Genomic DNA, 18987 nt, shown 5'->3' with positions numbered 1-18987 from the left:
GCGGCCGAGAGAGACACCCTTACCCCCAGCACCCAAAAGGAACCCCCCTCCAACCCATGGCACCCCGTGCCCATCCTCAGCTCTGCCCACGGGACTCACCTCCGACGGCCAGGTAGCGGAAGAAGAGCCAGCCACTGATGAGGGGCTCCTTGGGGTTGCGGGGCTGCTTCTCCATGATGTCCAGGTCAGGGGGGTTGAAGCCCAGCGCGGTGGCCGGCAGCCCATCCGTCACCAGGTTCACCCACAGCAGCTGCACAGGGATGAGGGCCTCGGGCAAGCCCAGGATGGCTGTCAGGAAGATGCTGTAGGGGAAAAGCAGAGATGCCAAATTATCTCTCTTTGCCAAACAAGCTCTGGGCAGCCAGAGAAAGGGTTTGTGTCGTGCAAGGGGAGAGTGAGCAGACACCCTGGATCCAAAACCCCAAATTGAAAATTCACCCGAAGTCCTGCAGGTGAACCTGCAGAGCCCCTGATCAGGAATCTGAAGTCCAGCACTGAATTCTGCAGCTAAAATTTGTTCCTGCTGCTATTAAAATTTGCTTTGCAGTTGAAACCCAACCACTGATGTCTCCATGGCCATGCAGGTTCCTGTTCCCAGCACAAACACCCTGCTGAAATGCAAAAGGGCAAAGGATGCCCAAGTGATGCTCATGTTGCTGAGGATAGTGTTGATTTACTGGGAGGGATGGGTAGGGACAGGGGCAGGGAGAGCTGCCCAGGACCTGATGCAAAGGGCACCAGTGTGATCTGGTGTCAACAAATATCTGCATCTGTCTTAGGCATTGGCATAGGCTTAAATAGGCAATTAATTAACAAAACAGGTCATAGGGGATGGCAGGAATGTAAAATTATAAACCAAAAATCCCCCTGCCCCTGGGGAACAAGAGCAGGCACTGCTGCTCTGCTGGGTGGCTCGGGATGCCAATGTGGACACCACACGCTGCCAGGATCAAGGGGTACGGACAGGACTGCAGGTCACCTGCCCCAGGGGATGTGTCCCCCCCCACCGATCCCCCCAGCACGGTGCCCAGCATGGGGGGCTCTCACCAAACGACCTCCCCGACGTTGGAGGAGATGAGATAGCGGATGAACTGCTTCATGTTGTTGTAGATGGCTCTGCCCTCCTCGACGGCCGACACGATGGTGGAGAAGTTGTCGTCGGAGAGCACCATCTCAGCAGCCGACTTGGCCACGGCCGTGCCCGACCCCATGGCGATGCCAATCTCCGCTTTCTTCAGGGCCGGGGCGTCGTTCACCCCGTCACCCGTCTGCACGAAGCCGTGATTAGCAGGGTGTAAGGGACCGAGCTGGGCAGAGAGGAGGGGAACGGGGTGCTCCCAGGGGGCTCACCATGGCGGTGATCTCGTTGAAGGACTGGAGGTACTCGACGATGCGGGACTTGTGCGCGGGCTCCACGCGGGCGAAGCAGCGGGCGTGGCGGCAGGCCTGGCGCTGCGCCTCGGGGGACAGCTCGTCGAACTCCCGGCCCGTGTAGGCTTTGCCAGACACGTCCTCGGTCTCCGAGAAGATGCCGATCCGGCGGCAGATGGCCACGGCCGTGCCCTTGTTGTCGCCGGTGATCATGATGACGCGGATGCCGGCCTTGCGGCACATCTCGATGGACGAGGTGACCTCCTTGCGGGGAGGGTCCAGCATCCCCACGCAGCCCACGAAGGTCAGGTTGTTCTGGGAGGGGAGGATGTATCCCAGGCCCGTATTAACCCCACTGTGAAACCACCCTGAGCACGGGGCTTTTCCCTGGGAGGAACCTTTCAGGAGATTTCCTCCCCACAGCCCCATGGATGCATTCTACATCTCCAGCACGATGGGATGCTCCCATTCCCTCTGCTGCTCCTCACACCTTTTTGCTTCGCTCCCCTCCTCCCCATCCCTCTCAGTGGTCCCCAAGCCCCTCTCAGCAGTCATCCCACAGGGATGGATGCCCAGCAACACGGGGCTGTTATCCTTAGGACCAACCCCCCGGGTTTGCAGGGGAGTTGAGCCATTACACTGCCCACAGAGAAACCAAAGAGAAAATACTGCAGGGCCAGCTGGAAGCATGTGAGAAAACCTTGGGAACAAGGAGAAAAAGCTCCCGGACAGAGCCCCCGGGGCCGTACCTCGTAGTGGACGAAGGCGGCGGAGTCGTGCAGCTGCATGGTCTCCCTGCGGGCGGGCGAGTCGAGCGTGGCCAGGGCCAGGCACCGCAGAGTGTCGATGCCCATGCCCCAGTCCCGGATCCTGCCCAGGATCTTCTCCCGCACCGGGGCCGTCAGCGGGACCTTGGCAGTGCCCACACGGACGTGGGTGCAGCGCTCGATCACACTTTCCGGGGCGCCCTGGGGAGGACGGAGGGCTTAGGGGCTGGAAGGAACCCGGAGGATGAGCTTCTCCTGCCAGCACCGCGGGGAGTGCCACAGGGAGGGAAGGCACCAAGTTCGGGCAAAGGAGGAGGAAGTGTCCCCAAAATTCCAGCAGGCTCAGTGCACTAGATGGCAGCCTCCGACCGAGAGCACCGGGATCGCGCCCACAGCGGGTCACCAAGAGCAGGATCTGCTCTGCAGGGGATCCAGCTGACTCCCATAAAACCCACAGGTCTGTCCGAGATACTCCCACCCCACAGATCCCTCGCAGACCTGGAGGGGACGAGGGCTGTAAATGCCTGATGGAAAAAAGCGTGGGATGTTCAGCAGATGCTTGTAATGCTTTTGTGACTCAGGAAAACATGTCCTTCAGCATCCCAGCATCTCACCCCAGCCCTTCTGACCTTACAAATTACCCTGACATTGCTTTTTAATGTAAAACTTGCAATCTTTCTATTGTACCTCTTAAAAAGCTCGCCCAAGGTTACAGATCTGGTGGCTTTGGAGGGTCCCAGCCTGACCTGGAGGACAGACTTCACCCACCCAGATCATCTCCCACTGGGAACAATAATATACAAATCTTCTCAGAGTCAGCGGGGGGAAATTCCTGCCACATCTCTTCTCTTGGGAAGAAAATGCCCTTTGAAACACTATTTTATTTCTGGTTACAGTGGAAAGCTGTAACCTTTGGACATTACTGGTATCCGGAGGGTCCAGGCCTTTAATAAAGGCAAGTGCCCAAATTCTGCACAGGGGCAGCTCTCCCCTGCCCCAGCACCAGCACACTCAGCACCTTCTCCACCATCTAAATAATTTTACCTCCTTTTTTGCCTATCAAGATGGCAAAGACTCACCTCCTCCCTGACCCTACCAGCCTACCTGCTGGATCCTGGACCCCCAGACACGTAAAGGGGGGGGAAGGAATGGCAAAGCATCCCTGCCCATTGCAGTGAGGGCCAAATCCTGCTGGGATGTGCCAAGAGGACACTGTGGGGTGCTGAGGACCTTCTCCCCTACCTTGACAAACATCTTGCTGCCAGTGGAGTTGTTGCCAGGGCTGGTGGGTGTGCAGTACACAGACATGGACTTGCGGTCACGGGAGAACTCAAGGGTGCACTCCTTCCTCATCAGCTGCTTGATCACCTGTGGGGACAGCGCTGGGCTGAGCCAGGACACGACAGGGACATGACAGGGACATGACAGGGACATGACAGGGACATGACAGGGACATGACAGGGACACTGGTGCTCTCCACCTCGGCTGACAGCCCTGCTGAGCCAGCACAGCACGACTAATGTGAGGAGAAAGGCAGCCCCAGGAGCCAGGAGGGGATGGGACAGCACAAAAAGGGATTTATTATGACCTGCTCGGACCTATCTGGGGAAGAACTGCCAGAACAGAGAGCAGCTTCGAGCAGCTTTGAGACATTATGAGATCTAACGGCATGATATCAAAGCTGAGTAAATGCAGATCCGAAATAAAGTGTATTTTCACCAGGAGGACAGGGAAACACTGGAGAGCTGAGTAGGGGAACTGCCAGCACGGGATATTTTCACATTAAAAATAGACGTTTCCAAGTGCCACTCGGACAGGCATGGCTTTGGGGAATGGGGTTTGGTTCATGCTGGAGGGCAGCTGCTCAGGCAAACTGGGCACCTAAAGATAACTCCAAACTTCCCCATCTGTAGCTGGAATTCTGGCTGTCACCGAGGGAGTGTCTCCCAGCTCCATGTGGACCCAGGTCAGCCCCCACAGCCTCAGCACCCACCTCCCCAGGCCATGGCACCCTCTGTTCCAAAACCAGCTCTCACCCTGCGAGCCAGGAAATTGCATCCTTGTGCCAGATCCATCCCTTAGGTCACTGAAAATGGTTATTCCTCCAACAACAGCCATCCCAAAGCCCTCCTCTCCCTCCTAACCCCCCGTGCCAGAGCTCGCAGGGGCCTCCCCCACTCACCGAATTGCAGGCGTTGGCTCTCTCCACCTTGGAGAGTTTGCTGAGGTCTGTGTTGAACACGTTCATCTTCTCCACCAGGCACGTCAGGGCTGTTTCAGTGGCTTCCCCCACCTTCTCATAGACTTTTTTGGACTAGAGGACAGGGGGGAAAAAAAGGAGCTTAAGTTTTAGAGCCTGTCTTCCACCTGTTGCTCCAACCGAGCATGCTGTCACCCACTGCACCAGAGCACCACCTTGAGATGAGCTGAAGCCAGGGAATCCCAAGGGACAAACCTCTGCTGGCTCTGTCCCAAAGCACAGGGAAGAGCATCCCCCCTGCCCTGGAGCCCCTGTACCTCATTGTAGTCCAGCGAGGAGTCGTTGCAGAGGGCACAGATGGTGGCCAGCTCCACCAGCCCGTCGTACTGCCCACACTGCACTGGCTGCTCATCCTTCAGGCTGTGGGCAGAAAACACCCCCCACAGCCTCACATCAGCTCAAATAACCTTCTAATAACACTTAGCTTATCCTATACTCCTTGTAGGGGGATGTGTATCCTATATATCACTCTAGTACAAGTGGGAGAAAGAGCCCCTTTAAAGCCCCAGGGTTGGCAATGAACTCTTGGGTTCACACTGTGTGCTTTATGCAACAGGACAGGGCTAAATTGCAAATAAAACATCCCAGGAGGCAAATAAACTCTGGAAGTGGCCCAGAATAAAGGGGGCTGCAGAGGAGTTCAAAGGAGTACTGGACCTGCAAACAGGGGCTGCCAACAGGCTGATGATGAAGGTGATGGGCCAGAAAAGGGGGAAAGAAATTCATATTAATGGCTGCTCCTCAGGGGTTTCCATTTGCTGGGGATCCAGAGAAGCTGTGGAACCAGCAGCAAGCCCTTCTCCTCCCTGCAGTGCTGCTTTGCACTCCTTAGGGAACCCAAGGGAGCATTTAAGAGCAGCAGACAACTTTAACGACTGCACCGCTGTGGCTGCTTCCAAGCCAGCGGTGAACTGTGGCCTTTGTTTCCTAAATAGCAGCTCTTTGCTATGGAAAGGAGCACAAACATCCTGGAAAGGAGCAGCCCCGAACACTCCAGGCAAGCCAGATACTGCTCCTTGCCTGGTGGCAGGAATGGCAGCAGTGGCTTTCAAAGGAAATAAAAAATTATCCCGGTTCCAGGAGAGGTAACTGCAGGTTAGAGCTGTATAAACCCAGTCGGTCATCTGCTTGCTGGAAAAATAATTTGTCAGGCATTTACTAGGATCAGTTTATTCCACTGCTGGTTCCCAATGGAAAGAACATTTTGGAGCCCTTGTTACAGCTCAGGAGCGGAAAACAGGGAGCAGCCAAGAAAATCTGAAAAATCTGTTTGCTGAGGGACAAGAAGCCGCACTGGGCTGTGAGTGGGAAGGGAAAGCCACTGCCTCCTGCCTGGGGGATCCTGCTGGGAAAAACATCAGCAAAGGTGCTGCTGTCTGGGTGCTGTGAGGGATGTCAGCAAACCCAAGGTCCAGCATGTAACAGCCCCCTGCCAAGGCCAGGTCGAGGCCAAACAAGCATTTCAGTGCCACCAGCTCTTGGTGGGACCCTCCACTACACCACAGTGAGCCCTCACACCCCTCTCAATACACAAGACAGGCACAGGGCTGAAGCAAAACTCAAAAGCAACATGTATTGCTGCAGACCAACACAGTGTCCCTGCAGGCAGTCCCCAGAGGAGAGGGGACACTGAAATTCAGAGGTTGGCAGATACGAGTTCAGCCCCTCAATCCTCCTTAATTTTAATTGAAATGCACTGATTGACACCAGCTTATGACCTGGCTCACTTTTTAATGGAGATTCCCAGCCAAGGATCAAATTGGCTCTATAAATATTCATGAAATTAAGTCTGAGGCTGGGATGAATTATATTTGCTCCACAGATGGGCAGAAGGGACTGTGGTGAAGAATGTGTCTGGAATCACAGAGCAAAGGGGCGTGGAGAGTGCTCCCACCACCAGCTGAGCTTCTCATCTTCCTCCTTCCCAGACTTCCCCCACACTGGGGAGCATCACCTCCTCTCAAAGGAGAGGGAATAAACAAATACAAGGGCAGGAAACCTCACGTGTGTGATAACACAGCAGGGCAAAGCCCCCGGTTTCCACTCCCTGCCCTGAGCTGCAGCTCTGCAGAGCCCATGTCTCCCCCAGAACACATTCTGCCATCAGCAGGATCATGCCCTGGGCACAGCAGCCATGGGAGCCATCCCTGCACAGGACACAGGGCTCAGGGAGCACCTTCCTGGAGGGGTTTTCAGCCGTTTGCAAGTCCCTTTGCACATTGCCAGTGGTTTCAGGACAAGCTGCCGGCCCCGCGCCGTGCTTGGGGTGAGAACAAGAGTTGCTGGTCAACACCAAAAATGTGCAGGCTCCAGAAATTTGGAGAGCCATGATGTACCCTGAAGAGCCTCGTTCATCACTGTTCCCACACTTGCCATCTTCTCTGGTCCACAAGTGGGCTTGTTTTATCAGGATTGTTAATGAAGGGAGAGCCAAGCACGAGGGAGCCCCTTCGCTGAGCAGTGGGAGGGCACAGGCAGAGCCCCCCCATCGTGTCAGGCAGGAGCCAGAGACAAGGGACAGTGAAACAACTGCCCTGGTCCCCATGGACAGTGAAGAGCAGCCAGTCACCTGATTCTTGCAAGCCCAGTGTGGCCAAAAACCAGTGCCCAGTGGGTATCCCCATGGACAGGGTTCAGGAGGGCTGCAAACCACCACAGAAAATCCCCCTTTCTCCCCAGCTATGGCCACGAACTCGACCCTCCCACCTCCCCCCAGCTGTGCTGCCAGCCCAGGGCCACCCCTGAAGCAGAGGGGACCCTCACTCACATCTGTCCCTCGGGGGCGTAGGTGGAGCCGGTGATGCTGAACTCGTGCAGGCTGCACTGGTTGCCCTCCACCTTCTCCATGATGAACATCTGCAAGGGAGAGAGGTGGAGACAGAGCATTAGGCAGCAACATTTTGCTATAACCAACATGCTCAGCCTGGAAACCCACCAGCTGGTGCCGTGCCAGCGATGGCCCCACTGGCACCAGGCTCAGCCCCCTCCCTGGTCACCCACCACTCCTGGCTGCCCCCAGATCCTTCCAGTTCTCCCCTGCCTTTTTCATGTTTGCCTCCTCCAGCTCTTCTTTTCCATCAGAGAGGAGTGATGCTGAGCCCGCTCCTAAGGAGTTGCCTGTGTTTTCCTTGGAGCAGAGAAGGACCTGGGACCAGGTTTCCACTCCTGCCCTGGCTGCCCTGGAAAGCCTCTGTGGGGCAGGATCACAGCAGTTGTCCCTGCCACCCCTTCCCAGCCAGCTCTCAGCCACCAGTCTTGTGCCTTACTGGGGTCACAGCTCAGCCCAGTGAGCTGTAAAAGTCCTACATGCTCTATTTTTAGCAATTTTTGCCTTTCAAACTCCTTCCAGTTTCTCTCTTGCTGCTATAATGAGAGCAACAACCCCCCCAAACCCTAAAGTACAATAAAAATTCCCCTCTCCCCAAGCTCTCCCAGTTCCCCCTCATCCTCTCCCACCTTTCAGGGCAGCCTCCCTTGGAAGCAGGAGCAGTGCCCGACCCCAGCCAAGGTGACAGTTCAGCAATGCTCGTTTCTTCTCTTCATTATTTATGACCCACACTGAAGCCAAAAAGTAACAATGAACAAATAAATCTGGTTTGGAAAAGGCACTGCCCTGGCTGCAGGGAGCAGGCAGGAGGGAGGGTGGCTGCAGGGAATGATGCTCTCCTCAGCTCTGTGAACTTGCTTGGCGGCTCCAGAAAGTGGGTGCAAGGACAACTGTCCCCCTACACCCTGCCTCAAAATAATTCTTCCTTTCCCTATTTATTTTCCTCTGGTTATTTGAGATGTTCCCCAGGAGAGGGAAGCAGCAGATGCTGGAGGAATCAGGAGGCAAAGCTCAGCACCAGAGATGCATCAACTCCTGGTACTTCTCTCCCCTCCACACTTCCTCTGGCAACAAAGAGATTAATTTAGTGTTATTATTAATTATTGTTAATAATAAAAGGACACCTTATCAGTGCAGCTGCATTGGCTGGTGGGTGTGAGCCTTCCTCATGCAGAAGACACAAGCTTAGGGCCAAGCCAAGCAATACAGGTCACGTTCAGGGAAGCACATTCGGGGCATGTTTAGCACCAGGACATCTCAGTGGGTTTTCTCACCCCCATATTTTACAGGGCAAATCAAAAGAGCAGGTTCAAAGCATACATCTCCCGTGGGAATAATTCTGAGCCTAAAAACCAACCTTCCCAAAGCACAAAACAGCTTCCCAGATATTTGTAGATACCCTGATTGCTGGGCTATGGCCCTCAGCTCCTTTCTCAGAGCCCATCCTGGAGGCCCCTCAGCATCCTTGGGAGGTTTTGAAGAAAATCATGAGCCAAAGGGCTGCAGAAGAGATGTCCCACTGGGCTCCTCTGGCAGTGGGTGCAAACACTGAAGTGTGAAGGACCTTGATAAAGAGAGTCTCCTTTGGACAACCTCCCTGAGATGAGAGACTCCAGAACCCCAGGTGAGGTGGGACACTCAGTCTGAGACAACACCAAAAGAGACCTCTGAAGGCTGAGCATCCTTCAGCTCTTTTTGACACATCCAATGCCCTCGGCCTTACAGAGAGCCAAAATCTCCCGACCTCTTCATAAAGTGGACTCCTGCCCTCAGAAACAACAACCAGACTCATTCATTAAAATATCTGAAAGCACCACCCCAGCCACCGATGGTTTTGCCTGATATGGGGGCTGTTTGTTTCCAAATGCTCACGGCCACAAAACAATTATTACGTTCACAATAGCGACTTTCTTATTAGAAAAGGGAAAAGGGAAAATAAAAAAAAACCCCAAATCATTCCGAGCCCTTTATTTTTCCATGCCCATTTAAAAAAGGTGCCGTGTAACCCACAGCAACCAGAGGTTATATCAAATTTCCTGCCTGCTCCCAGCTTGCGTGACTGGCTGAGCGTGGGGGTGGACGGGGCACTGCAAAGGTGTCTGCAGGGTTTCAGTGTGATCAGAGAATCATGGAATGCTGTGGGTTGGAAGGGACCTAAAGATCATCTAGTTCCACTCCCCTGCCACGGGCAGAGACACCTTCCACTAGCCCAGGTTGCTCCAAGCCCCGTCCAACCTGGTCTTGGACACTTCCAGGGATGGGGCAGCCACAGCTTCTCTGAGCAACCTGTGCCAGGGCCTCACCACCCTCACAGGGGAGAATTTCTTCCTCATATCTAATCTAAATCTCTCTTCCTTCAGCTTAACACCATTCTCCCTTGTCCTGTCCCTCCAGGCCCTCGTGCAAAGTCCCTCTCCAGCTCTCTTGGAGCCCCTTTAGGCACTGAAGGATCCCTAAGGGTCTCCCAGACCCTTCCCCTCTCCAGGCTGAACAGCCCCAGCTCTCTCAGCCTGTTGGTGTTCCAGTAGATTTCCAGGCTGAGGAGTGGGCAGCTCTGTGGGCAGTGGAAACAGCCCAGAGGAAATAGTTGTGTCTTAAGCAGTTAAGAGGAGAGGTAATGTTTCCATCACAAAAATAATATAAATAATATTAGGAGCAACAGAAAGAGGTGGGAAAGGTGCGTGGGTGCAGCTCAGCTGGGGGGGCTGCTGACAAATGATGCTCCCAGAGGGGCTGCCTGACCTCTTGCACTGCCACAGCTGCAACATTCAAGAGGGGGAACCCATTCAGCAGCACCCCAGGGCTTCCCCCTGCCCTGAACCTTTTAAACCCACACCAGTGATCTGAGGTTTTAATACAACAGAGAGGCTGGAAGGAAAATGTCAGTCCTCATGAAGAGTGCGCCCTGTCCCAAAAGACTTCCAGCCATCACTCCTTCTCTCCTGTCCCATGGATCCTGCCTGGCCCCAGCGCTGTATCACACAACTGGATGATGCCAGTGTGTATTTGTGGGAAGCAAAGGCCACCTGGGGATGCACCACCCCTGGAGCAGCACGTGGCATCAGCTGTGGGCCTGTGGGGAAGGCAGGTGAGAAGGACACAGCTCCACTACTCTGTCTTTTCTGCACAATCTTTAAAAGAACTGCTCATCAAGAGGCACACAAGGTAGGATTGCTCTCTGGAATTGTAAGAGGCTGTAATCATCAGTCACTATTCCATCAATCAGCCCATGGATCAGCAGCATTTTCCTCCTTTGCTGGAAGCAGCCCCAGCCGTAGCACCGACCAGCAACTGGCACAGCCCCTGGGACCACCAGCCAGGTCTCCCAGTAATTAATGACTGGTTTAGACAGACAAAACTGCTGAGCCAAGGCACAGTGCCCTGGAGAGGGCAAAGCAAATTGTGCCTGCCCAGCTCCTGGGTGGCTGTGCCAGGGATGGGAGTTTGCATGTCCAGGCTCTGCTGAAAGCCTTATGGAAAATAAACCCCTTTCTGCTCGTTCCCCAAAACACCAGCAGCCATCTCAGAGACAGCCAAACATGTAAGAGCAGAGCTGAGATGCTTCTCCCCCCGCCAGCTTCGTGGTTATTTAAAGGTTGGGAGAAGGCTGTTCCTGGTTCCTCCACACCCTGGGCTGGGGGAGGTGGTGGTCTCAGAGACCCTCAGTTCACCGTACAGTGACTGACACGAGCCACAGGTTTAACCTGATTTACTGAGTGGGTTTATGGCTTTGTTACTGTAGGGCTGTAACTCGAGTGGACTCGAAGCCAGAGCAAAAGCACCAAAGTCTTGGCCACCCCAGACAAGGCCCCTTGCACGAAGCACCTCATGTGGGGGGACACCGAGGGGCACAGATTCACCCCTGCTGACCACCAGGGATCCACGTGTGTCCTGTTGAGCTGGTTCAGACAGCACTGAGAGGGACCCAGAGGTACAGCACAGCCCTTAAAAACCAGCTGAGAGTTTGAAAACAGACCTGAAGCCTCTCAAGAGTCACTTAGAGCTCCACAGACTCGATGCCAGCAGTGGCAGGCACCACCCTGCAGCACACCCTGCAGCCGAGCGGCTGTGCTCACCCAAATTAACGTGCAAGTTCATTAAATCACATTCAATTAACACAGTTTCTGGGTTATTGATGGGCTTTGGTGGTTGTTTCACCCCCTGAGCCAGATGCTTGGCCCAGGAGAGCGTCCTGGACATGCCAACGGCCGCCCAGCACAAATATTTACCCACAGCCTCGTCCTGCCCACGTCAGCACGGGAATCCCTGTCCATTAAACATTAACAGCCCTGGCTGTGTGTCCTGAGGCAAGCCTGGATCACAATATCATTCCCTGGGAGGCAGGACTCAGCCAAGTGAATAACACAGATATCAGAAAAGGGTTGTGGGGAGATGGGGTAGAGGGTACATTGTATTTTTTAATTGATTTTTTTTCTTTTTTGCAAAGTTGCTAAGTTCATTCTGCAAATAATGACTGATGCCAAAACCCCTGTGTGCCACTGCCCCACTCTCTCCCTGTCTCAGCATCACCAACCCTGCCTCTCCCAACTCTGCCACATTGAGGGGGGTGATGGCACTTCTTCCCGAGTTCAAGGAGCAGACCCTCTGGTTTGGGAAGGAATGGTCACTCCTCCCTCTTCTTCTGCAGTCTGCAGAGCTAAAGGGACTCCAAGCACTAGGGTCACCCTTTCCTTGCTTCCATGAATCACTGGGTCAGAAAATGGGGTTGGTGGGAGCCTCTTCCTTGTGCAAGCCATGGGCAGCTTGGTCACTGCCTTGTTCCAGCCCTGTCTCGTTCCAAATCACTTACAGGGCAGAAATACCAGACATTTCCAGTCATTTGGAGTTTGTGCTGAGCAAACCAGTGGCCAAAGCCCATGGCCAGCTTGCAGCACTGTCACAGCTTCCCACTAGGCTACCCGAGTGTCAGAGAGGAGGGACGGTGGCCAGGTCCATTTTTTCCCACAGCAACACATTTTCCAAGTTTCTCCAATAAAACCAGCACGCCAAGGTCGTGAAAAAAGATTTCCTGACACTTGTGGATTAATGGGGAAACTGAGAAATACTCAGATGGTCCAGGCTTTCCTAACAAGTCACCTCTCCACCCAGTCAGGCACATGGGAGCAAAGCTCTCTGGCAGATCCAGAGCTTTCACTCTCTTCACCAAACCACCCCAGGGCTCCCTCCATCAGAAATGCTTTTCCTGCATCCTGGCTTTGTAATTTTGCATGGCCCAGGATTTCTCACTGGTTTGCTTAAAAACAGGGGAGGAAAGAGCAAGAGAAGAAGAGGAGACTGACTGCATTGGCATCTCCAGGTGTCTGTCTCAACACCACATTCCAGCAGGAGGAAACACTCCATGGAGAGGAACACCGAAATAACTCTGCAACACAGCACCTCTACACCGGTGTGCTGACAGAAATCAGGTTTTCTAATTACCACCACACCAAGAGAAGCCCTGATCCTTACAGACCCTGGCCATGCAGCGAGGAACCTCGGGGCTTCCCATAAACCACCCTCCCCCTGCTCACCTTCCCATTCCTAACGTGACACGAGTCAGGTGAGGGCAGCAAAGCCCATCAACCACCCCAGGACGGGGACGGGGCAGCGCAGAGTCCTCAGGGGCTTCAGAGCATCCCCACTGTCCCTGCAAACCCCGCAGGCCCCCGGCACTCACCCGGCAGACGGACATCTGGTTGGTGGTGAGGGTGCCGGTCTTGTCGGAGCAGATGACGGAGGTGCAGCCCAGGGTCTCCACCGAGGGCAGGCTCCGGACGATGGCGTTTTTCTTGGCCATGCGGCGCGTGCCCAGCGCCAGGCAGGTGGTGATGACGGCCGGGAGGCCCTCGGGAATGGCGGCCACCGCCAGCGCCACCGAAATCTTGAAGTAGTAGATGGCTCCCCGGAACCAGGAGCCGCCATGGACGGGGTCGCTGAAGTGGCTGATGTTGATGACCCAGACGGCGATGCACACCAGGAAGATCACCTTGGAGAGCTGCTGGCTGAACTCGTCCAGCTTCTGCTGCAAGGGCGTCTTCTCGGGCTCGGTCTCCACCATCTGGTTTCGGATCTTCCCGATCTCGGTGTACACCCCCGTTGCAATGACGACCCCCACGGCCTTCCCAGCTGCGATGTTGGTGCCCTGGGAGGGAAGGAAAGGGCCGGAGTGGATATGTGGGAATGAAACCTCTCAAGCCTGAGCAGGGAAATGGGTCACTTGATGTGAAAGGAAAACATGAGATCTTGGTTAAGGGAAAAAATGGGACATCCTGGGGTTTTATATAGACCCACCCTGAAGAGCAGGAGATCCCTCCTGAGAGCTCTCACCCCTTGAGGACTTGACTTCTGCCTGAGAAGAGCACGAGCAAGGAGGAAACCCAAACTTTCAATAGCTCCAGGTTCAACCACAAACCTTTTTCTCCTCCACCCTACTTGACAGAAAACCTGTTTTAATTGCCTACAGTATTTAAGGGTATCAAGTGTCACAGCCCAAATGAAGTTCTAATGAAGCAGGTTCTTATTTTTATGGATTTGGGGTTCTTTTAATGAATTCAGGTCCTTCTCATGCATGCACTCCCTTTTACTGCTCAGACATCTCCCATGTCCATCAGCCTCTTCACCTTGAAAACCACGGGAGAGGTGGGGATGAGTGTAAGTGACTTACAGAGAAAAGCATGTTCTTCTTGTCCTGGTTGACAGCCCGAGGGTCAGGGATGGGGTCAGCATGTTTGATCACCGACACAGACTCCCCTGCAGAGACAAGAGGGGACAGATGGACCATCCGTGTTTCCTCTCCAGCCTCCACTCAACACTGTATAAGCCTGGATCACAACCCCCACAGCATTCTAGAGCAGCACTTCATCACCAAACCATCCAAACATCCCTCAGGGGGATGTCAAACCCCACGTGTGGCACAGGAAAGCCCCAGGCTTTGTGTTTTGCAGGAGGGATGCCCAAGCACTGGTCGCATCTCACCTGTGCTGTGACTTTGAGGGCCCGGAGAGGTCCCAGCAGCATCTAAATCTTGCTCTCCCACCCGTTTCCCACCCCAGCAAAGCACTCATCCCACTATCAGTCCCAAAAGCTGCCTCCAGGAGGATGGCAGAAGGGAGCTGCCCCTGCTCCATCGTGCCCACACGCACCTGTGAGGATGGACTGGTCGACCCGCAGGGTGGTGGAACGGATCTCGATGACCCGGATGTCCGCTGGCACCTTGTCACCAACTGCAAGGGCAAGAGCAGAGCAACCCCATCAGGTGGGACTGGCAGCACCTGCCAGCCCAGGGACAGGGATAGCAAACCCCAAATGGAGACCCACCATGTGCAGGTGCATGGCAGCACCCAGCCTGCAGCAACGAGGCGTCCAGCCCCTGGCAAAGCAGGGTCCTGTCCCAGGATACCTCCTTTCTGCATTTAAAGCTTAATTAAAGCATATTTTTGTCTGTCTATAATTTATAAGCCTCCCCCAGCCAATTCCAGGCAGAACCTGGCTGCTGCCCAGTGTCGCCTGCTCTTCCACGACCCCATCTCTCCTCTTCCCTGCAAACTACCCCTGCACTCTCATCTTGCCTCTTCCCTGCAAAAAACCCAAAACATCCCCATGCTGGAGCAGCCCAAGCTTCCTAAAATACCAGTTTTAACCCTGTTTCAGAGTTCTCTGGGCTGACTGGAAGCTGTTGACAGTGGATGATCTTCTGTGTCCAAGACAAACAGCCATCCCTGTGTCTCCTGGCACGGCACAGTGGGCACAGGTGAAAGCCTCTCCATCCACTGCCAGCCGCTCAACACCACCCTCTGAGGCACAAGTGCTTCCTTAAAAAACCAATTTAAAGCTGCTTTTCCCACTGGGTTTCTTCCTCCTGGCTCTTCCTCCTGCTCTGTTATCGGCTGGACACAACCAGTGCTCCGACACTTCGGAAATACTGAGGCTGAGCGAGCCCTGGCTCGCAGCCCCTCACACCACTTACACAACACCGCTGGCTTGGCTGCTAACAACCCTCCCAAATCCCAGACTTTAACGAGTGCTTCCTCCTCGGGCTCGTAAACCCCCCCCCAGAGCAGCAGGAGGGGACTGGCACTGCTCCACCACCCAGCCAGTTATTCCAGCTGCAGATCCCAGTGCTCCGAAATGCAACGTGCAACATCTGCCACCCGGCCAGACCTGCCCTGCTCCTCCTCACACCGATTTGGGGGGGGGCTGAGCTGGGGGGGTGCTAAGCACAGGTACCCACAGCCCCCCCAAAATACTCACTTCATGCACAGACTCAGACTTTGCATCTGTTCAAGGGAGTTGGATCATGTTAAAGGGAGAAAAGAGCTCCGCTTTTTCCCTGGGAAAGGCAGGAGGGTTTGCAAACATGAGCTAAACCTGCAGAGGAAGACTCTGCAACATCCAGGGACAGCAGAGCCATGGGGGTGGCACCTGCTCCAGGGAAGAAAGACATAGCATCCCAGGAGGTAGGCAGATGTCCTGGTATGGACCTGGCACTGCCATTACCAGCTACTGCCCACAGGCTGATCCCCTGAGCACTGCAAGTGTCCCCCACGCCAAAAAATGAGGGAAAGAGAGGAAAACAGGTGGCCACAGACACTGGCATTGCCCAAGCACTGCAGGAGCAGGCAGGGGGTGCAGCAACCAATGGAGCTCCCACAGTGATGCCCTGCCTGCACTTTTTGGGAAAGGCAAAAGCTGCCTGTGCTAGGACTCACCTCCACGGCCTTGTTACCAAAGGGCAAAACCCAGCTGGGTTTAAGCAGCCTGCCAACTTCCAAACACCCTCCCCTCCCCGCCTTAACACAGCAGGTTTCCTGCTCCCTGCTGCCAAATTTATTTCATTTGCACATGCAAACAAACAGCAGCCAGTCCCTCCTGCTGCGCTGTCACACTGTCCCCAGGGTGTCACCTGGATGCCCACCGCATGTTCAAAGCTTTTGCTCCAGGTGTGCTTTCCTATCAGGCACCTGACAGCATCCTCCCCACTTGCCATAAGCTCCTCAACCCGCAATTTGCTAATTAATTTGCTAATAATTTGCAAACCCCTCCAGAGAGCTCAGCTCTTTCCCTCCCGGCCGCGATGCTGATTGTGCCATTAAAAAGTAGTGTTGGGCTGCTGATGGGCAGGCTGTGTGCACTTGATCTGGGGAAAGATGGCAGAATTTAATTAATAATTCATTAATTTAATTGAAGGCCAGGTCAGCAGCTGGAGTGCATTGCTGGAGCTGGTTTGGGAGCACCGCCAGCTTGCCCAGCTGAGGACCTGGCCAGCTCTCCTCCGCTTGATCCTCCCTGCATTATTTTTGTGTTCATCTTCCAGCTGAATCCCAACTGGAAGACATAAATAACAGCGAGCTGGCTGGGTGCAGGAGGGATTGCAGCATGTTTCCACCAGCAGGGCCACGAGGAGGAAAGGAGAGGATTAGTTTTGTGGCTCTGGGGGTTTACGGCATCGTTTAAGGAACAAACAAAATGGGATAATTGGAATGCATCCTCCTCAGCTCCGGTGGGGCAGGCGGCAGATCCCCAGAAACCCTCTGCTGAATGAACAACCCCAACAGAAGGGCTGGGGCGTAAAATCCAACCAGGAAGGCAAAAGGCCCCTACAGCTGTTCCTCTCTGCTTCTCGCCCTCCCTGGATAAGCAGCCCCAGTTCCCAAGGAAGCCTTCCCACACAGCACTGAACGGCAGAGCACCCAGCTCCAGCCCTTCACCCACGCCTCGGCCGGGGACGTGTGTGGAAGAGCCGCTTCCAGAGAGAGGAAAATTAAAAGTTCTTCCAGTTCTTCCAGAAAACGGGGAAACCCTCCCGAGACACAAAACCTGCGTCAGAAATGTACGCTCCTTTTTTTTTATTATCCCTTTTCTGCTGCTCTCCACTGCCCCATGTTCAGGGCGAAGCCCTGACAGACTGATAAGCCTCAGTTTTTTTGGGGCCCGCCCAGCCAGTACCACCTCCCCATCCGCCCCTGTGCCCTGAGGTGATGGCACCCTACCTGCCACCTCCACGATGTCCCCGGGGACAATGTCCCGGGCGCGGATCCGCTGCACCCCGCTGCGGTCAGCCCGGATCACCTTCCCCATCTCGGGCTCGTACTCCTTCAAGGCCTCGATGGCACTCTCGGCGTTTCTCTCCTGCAAGCAGAGAGGAGCAGAGCTGGTGGTGGTGGAGTTGCTGGTGCCAGAAGGCTCCTTCCCCACCCAGTGCAAAGACAGGAGAACCCAAACCCCAGCCCCAGGTTTGGAATCCACTTGCACCGTGGATGGGGCAAGGGCCGTGTCTTCTTCAGCTGCTGCAAAATGCTCCCCACTGGCTTAAATCACACCAGATCCTGGACAGTGCATGGCCCTTTGGGCTTGATTTTCTCATTCCTGGTTTGAGAAGCAGCATATCCCACCCAATTGTATTTTTCCCATCCAGCAACCCCACCTCAGATCAAGCTGCAGATAAATAAATGGCTTTAAAGTGAATACAACACAAGAGAGAAGCATCCCTGGCTGAGGCATTTGCTCATCCCCCAGGAGGGACACAGCAAGGTGAGGGGCAGCAGCCACCATGGCTTTCTGGTGGAGGGGGCAAAAAGCTTTCCTTGGCAAATGCATTTGGCCCTGGCCAGGACACAAGCAGTGTTTGCCTGGGTAAGTGCAATACAGGCTTCAAACCGCAAAAGTTGCCAAAGGAAGACTGAAGGAACAAGACAAGAGGCAGCCAACAACTGAGCACCTGTGCAGGGGCAGCATGGCCAACATGAAAAACTGAGCCTTTGGGAGATGAGTATCCAATGGCAGGAAGCAACCAGGCCTCTGAATGAAGCGCCTCAGCCCTGTGGAGAAGAGAGCTGGGGCTGCCAGGGGGCTGAGCCTTACCTGCCACACGCCCACCACGGCGTTGGCGATCAGGATCATAATGATGACAATGGGCTCCACAAACGCCGTCGTGGTCTCCTCTCCTTCCTCAAACCAGGCCAGGATCTGGTGGCAAGAGAAGGAGCACAGCAGGGTTCAAACAGGACCAACATTTTAAGAATGGAAACAAGAGCCAACATGTGTTGTTTGCTGGAGAGAAGACAACCTGGAGGTGGCCAGACCCACACGGCTTGGGTAAAGTGTGGAATTGCCATATCCCAGTGCTGGTGCTTAACTCAGGGGCCTCCACTCCTCTGCTGGGATAACCTAAGGCATCAAACAAGCAGGGCTGGAGCAAACAGCCATGCAATGCCTGGAGGAGTGCTTGCACCAGGAAAGCATTCGTTTTTGTGTAGTGCTCCCACGAGGACACCAAGGCCATGAGCAGATGAGTGGGGAGACCAGGCAGCAGTGCAGCCCCTCCTGGGCAGAAGGCAAGTGATGCCACCTGAGTAATGGATGCAGCAAGAGCAGCTCTGCAGAGCAGGGACTGACCTCCTGGATTCTACCACCCTGAGCCCCCTCTCCATCCCACAAAGACCTCATACCATAACACGAATGAAGCACACACATAAATATTTCCACTCCATTTAACTGCTCGTGGACCTGTGCTGTGTCAACACAGCAACACCTCTCTGCTCTGCAGGGGCACCGGCACAAGGACCTCTGGCACAGGGCTTCACTCCTGCTTTATCTGCATTCACCTCACTGCATGTTGTTTTGGGAATGTTTTAAACCCCACAAGGGACCAGCCTCCCCCCTTATGTACCCATGAGTCATATCTGAAAGGAGGGAACAGGAGTCTCAGCTTTGCCATCCCACTGCCAAACAGCCTGACTGCGCTCAGAAAATCAGTCACTCTC

The 18987-nt window shown here is 54.5% G+C and overlaps 1 protein-coding gene across 2 annotated transcripts in view; it reads right to left on the bottom strand.

Moving 5' to 3' along the window:
- ATP2A3 (ATPase sarcoplasmic/endoplasmic reticulum Ca2+ transporting 3) overlaps positions 1-18987 on the bottom strand; it is a 52543-nt gene that overhangs the window by 13076 nt on the left and 20480 nt on the right. For both annotated transcript variants that reach the window (XM_051809283.1, XM_051809284.1), the window contains exons 4-16: positions 18086-18190; positions 17215-17353; positions 14368-14448; positions 13890-13975; positions 12903-13367; positions 7166-7254; positions 4656-4758; positions 4321-4452; positions 3381-3506; positions 2121-2339; positions 1351-1686; positions 1048-1268; positions 100-302 (exon numbers count right to left, since the gene is read on the bottom strand). In XM_051809283.1, the coding sequence (XP_051665243.1) occupies positions 100-302; positions 1048-1268; positions 1351-1686; positions 2121-2339; positions 3381-3506; positions 4321-4452; positions 4656-4758; positions 7166-7254; positions 12903-13367; positions 13890-13975; positions 14368-14448; positions 17215-17353; positions 18086-18190 (2305 nt within the window). The remainder of the gene's footprint in view (positions 1-99; positions 303-1047; positions 1269-1350; positions 1687-2120; positions 2340-3380; positions 3507-4320; positions 4453-4655; positions 4759-7165; positions 7255-12902; positions 13368-13889; positions 13976-14367; positions 14449-17214; positions 17354-18085; positions 18191-18987) is intronic.

Source organism: Manacus candei, unplaced genomic scaffold (assembly GCF_025592945.1).
Source record: "Manacus candei isolate 608988 ecotype Guabito, Panama unplaced genomic scaffold, ASM2559294v1 h1tg000076l, whole genome shotgun sequence".
Taxonomy (NCBI): domain Eukaryota; kingdom Metazoa; phylum Chordata; class Aves; order Passeriformes; family Pipridae; genus Manacus; species Manacus candei.
The sequence above is the reverse complement of the archived record's forward strand: the minus strand, read 5'-3'. Positions and strand labels throughout refer to the sequence as shown.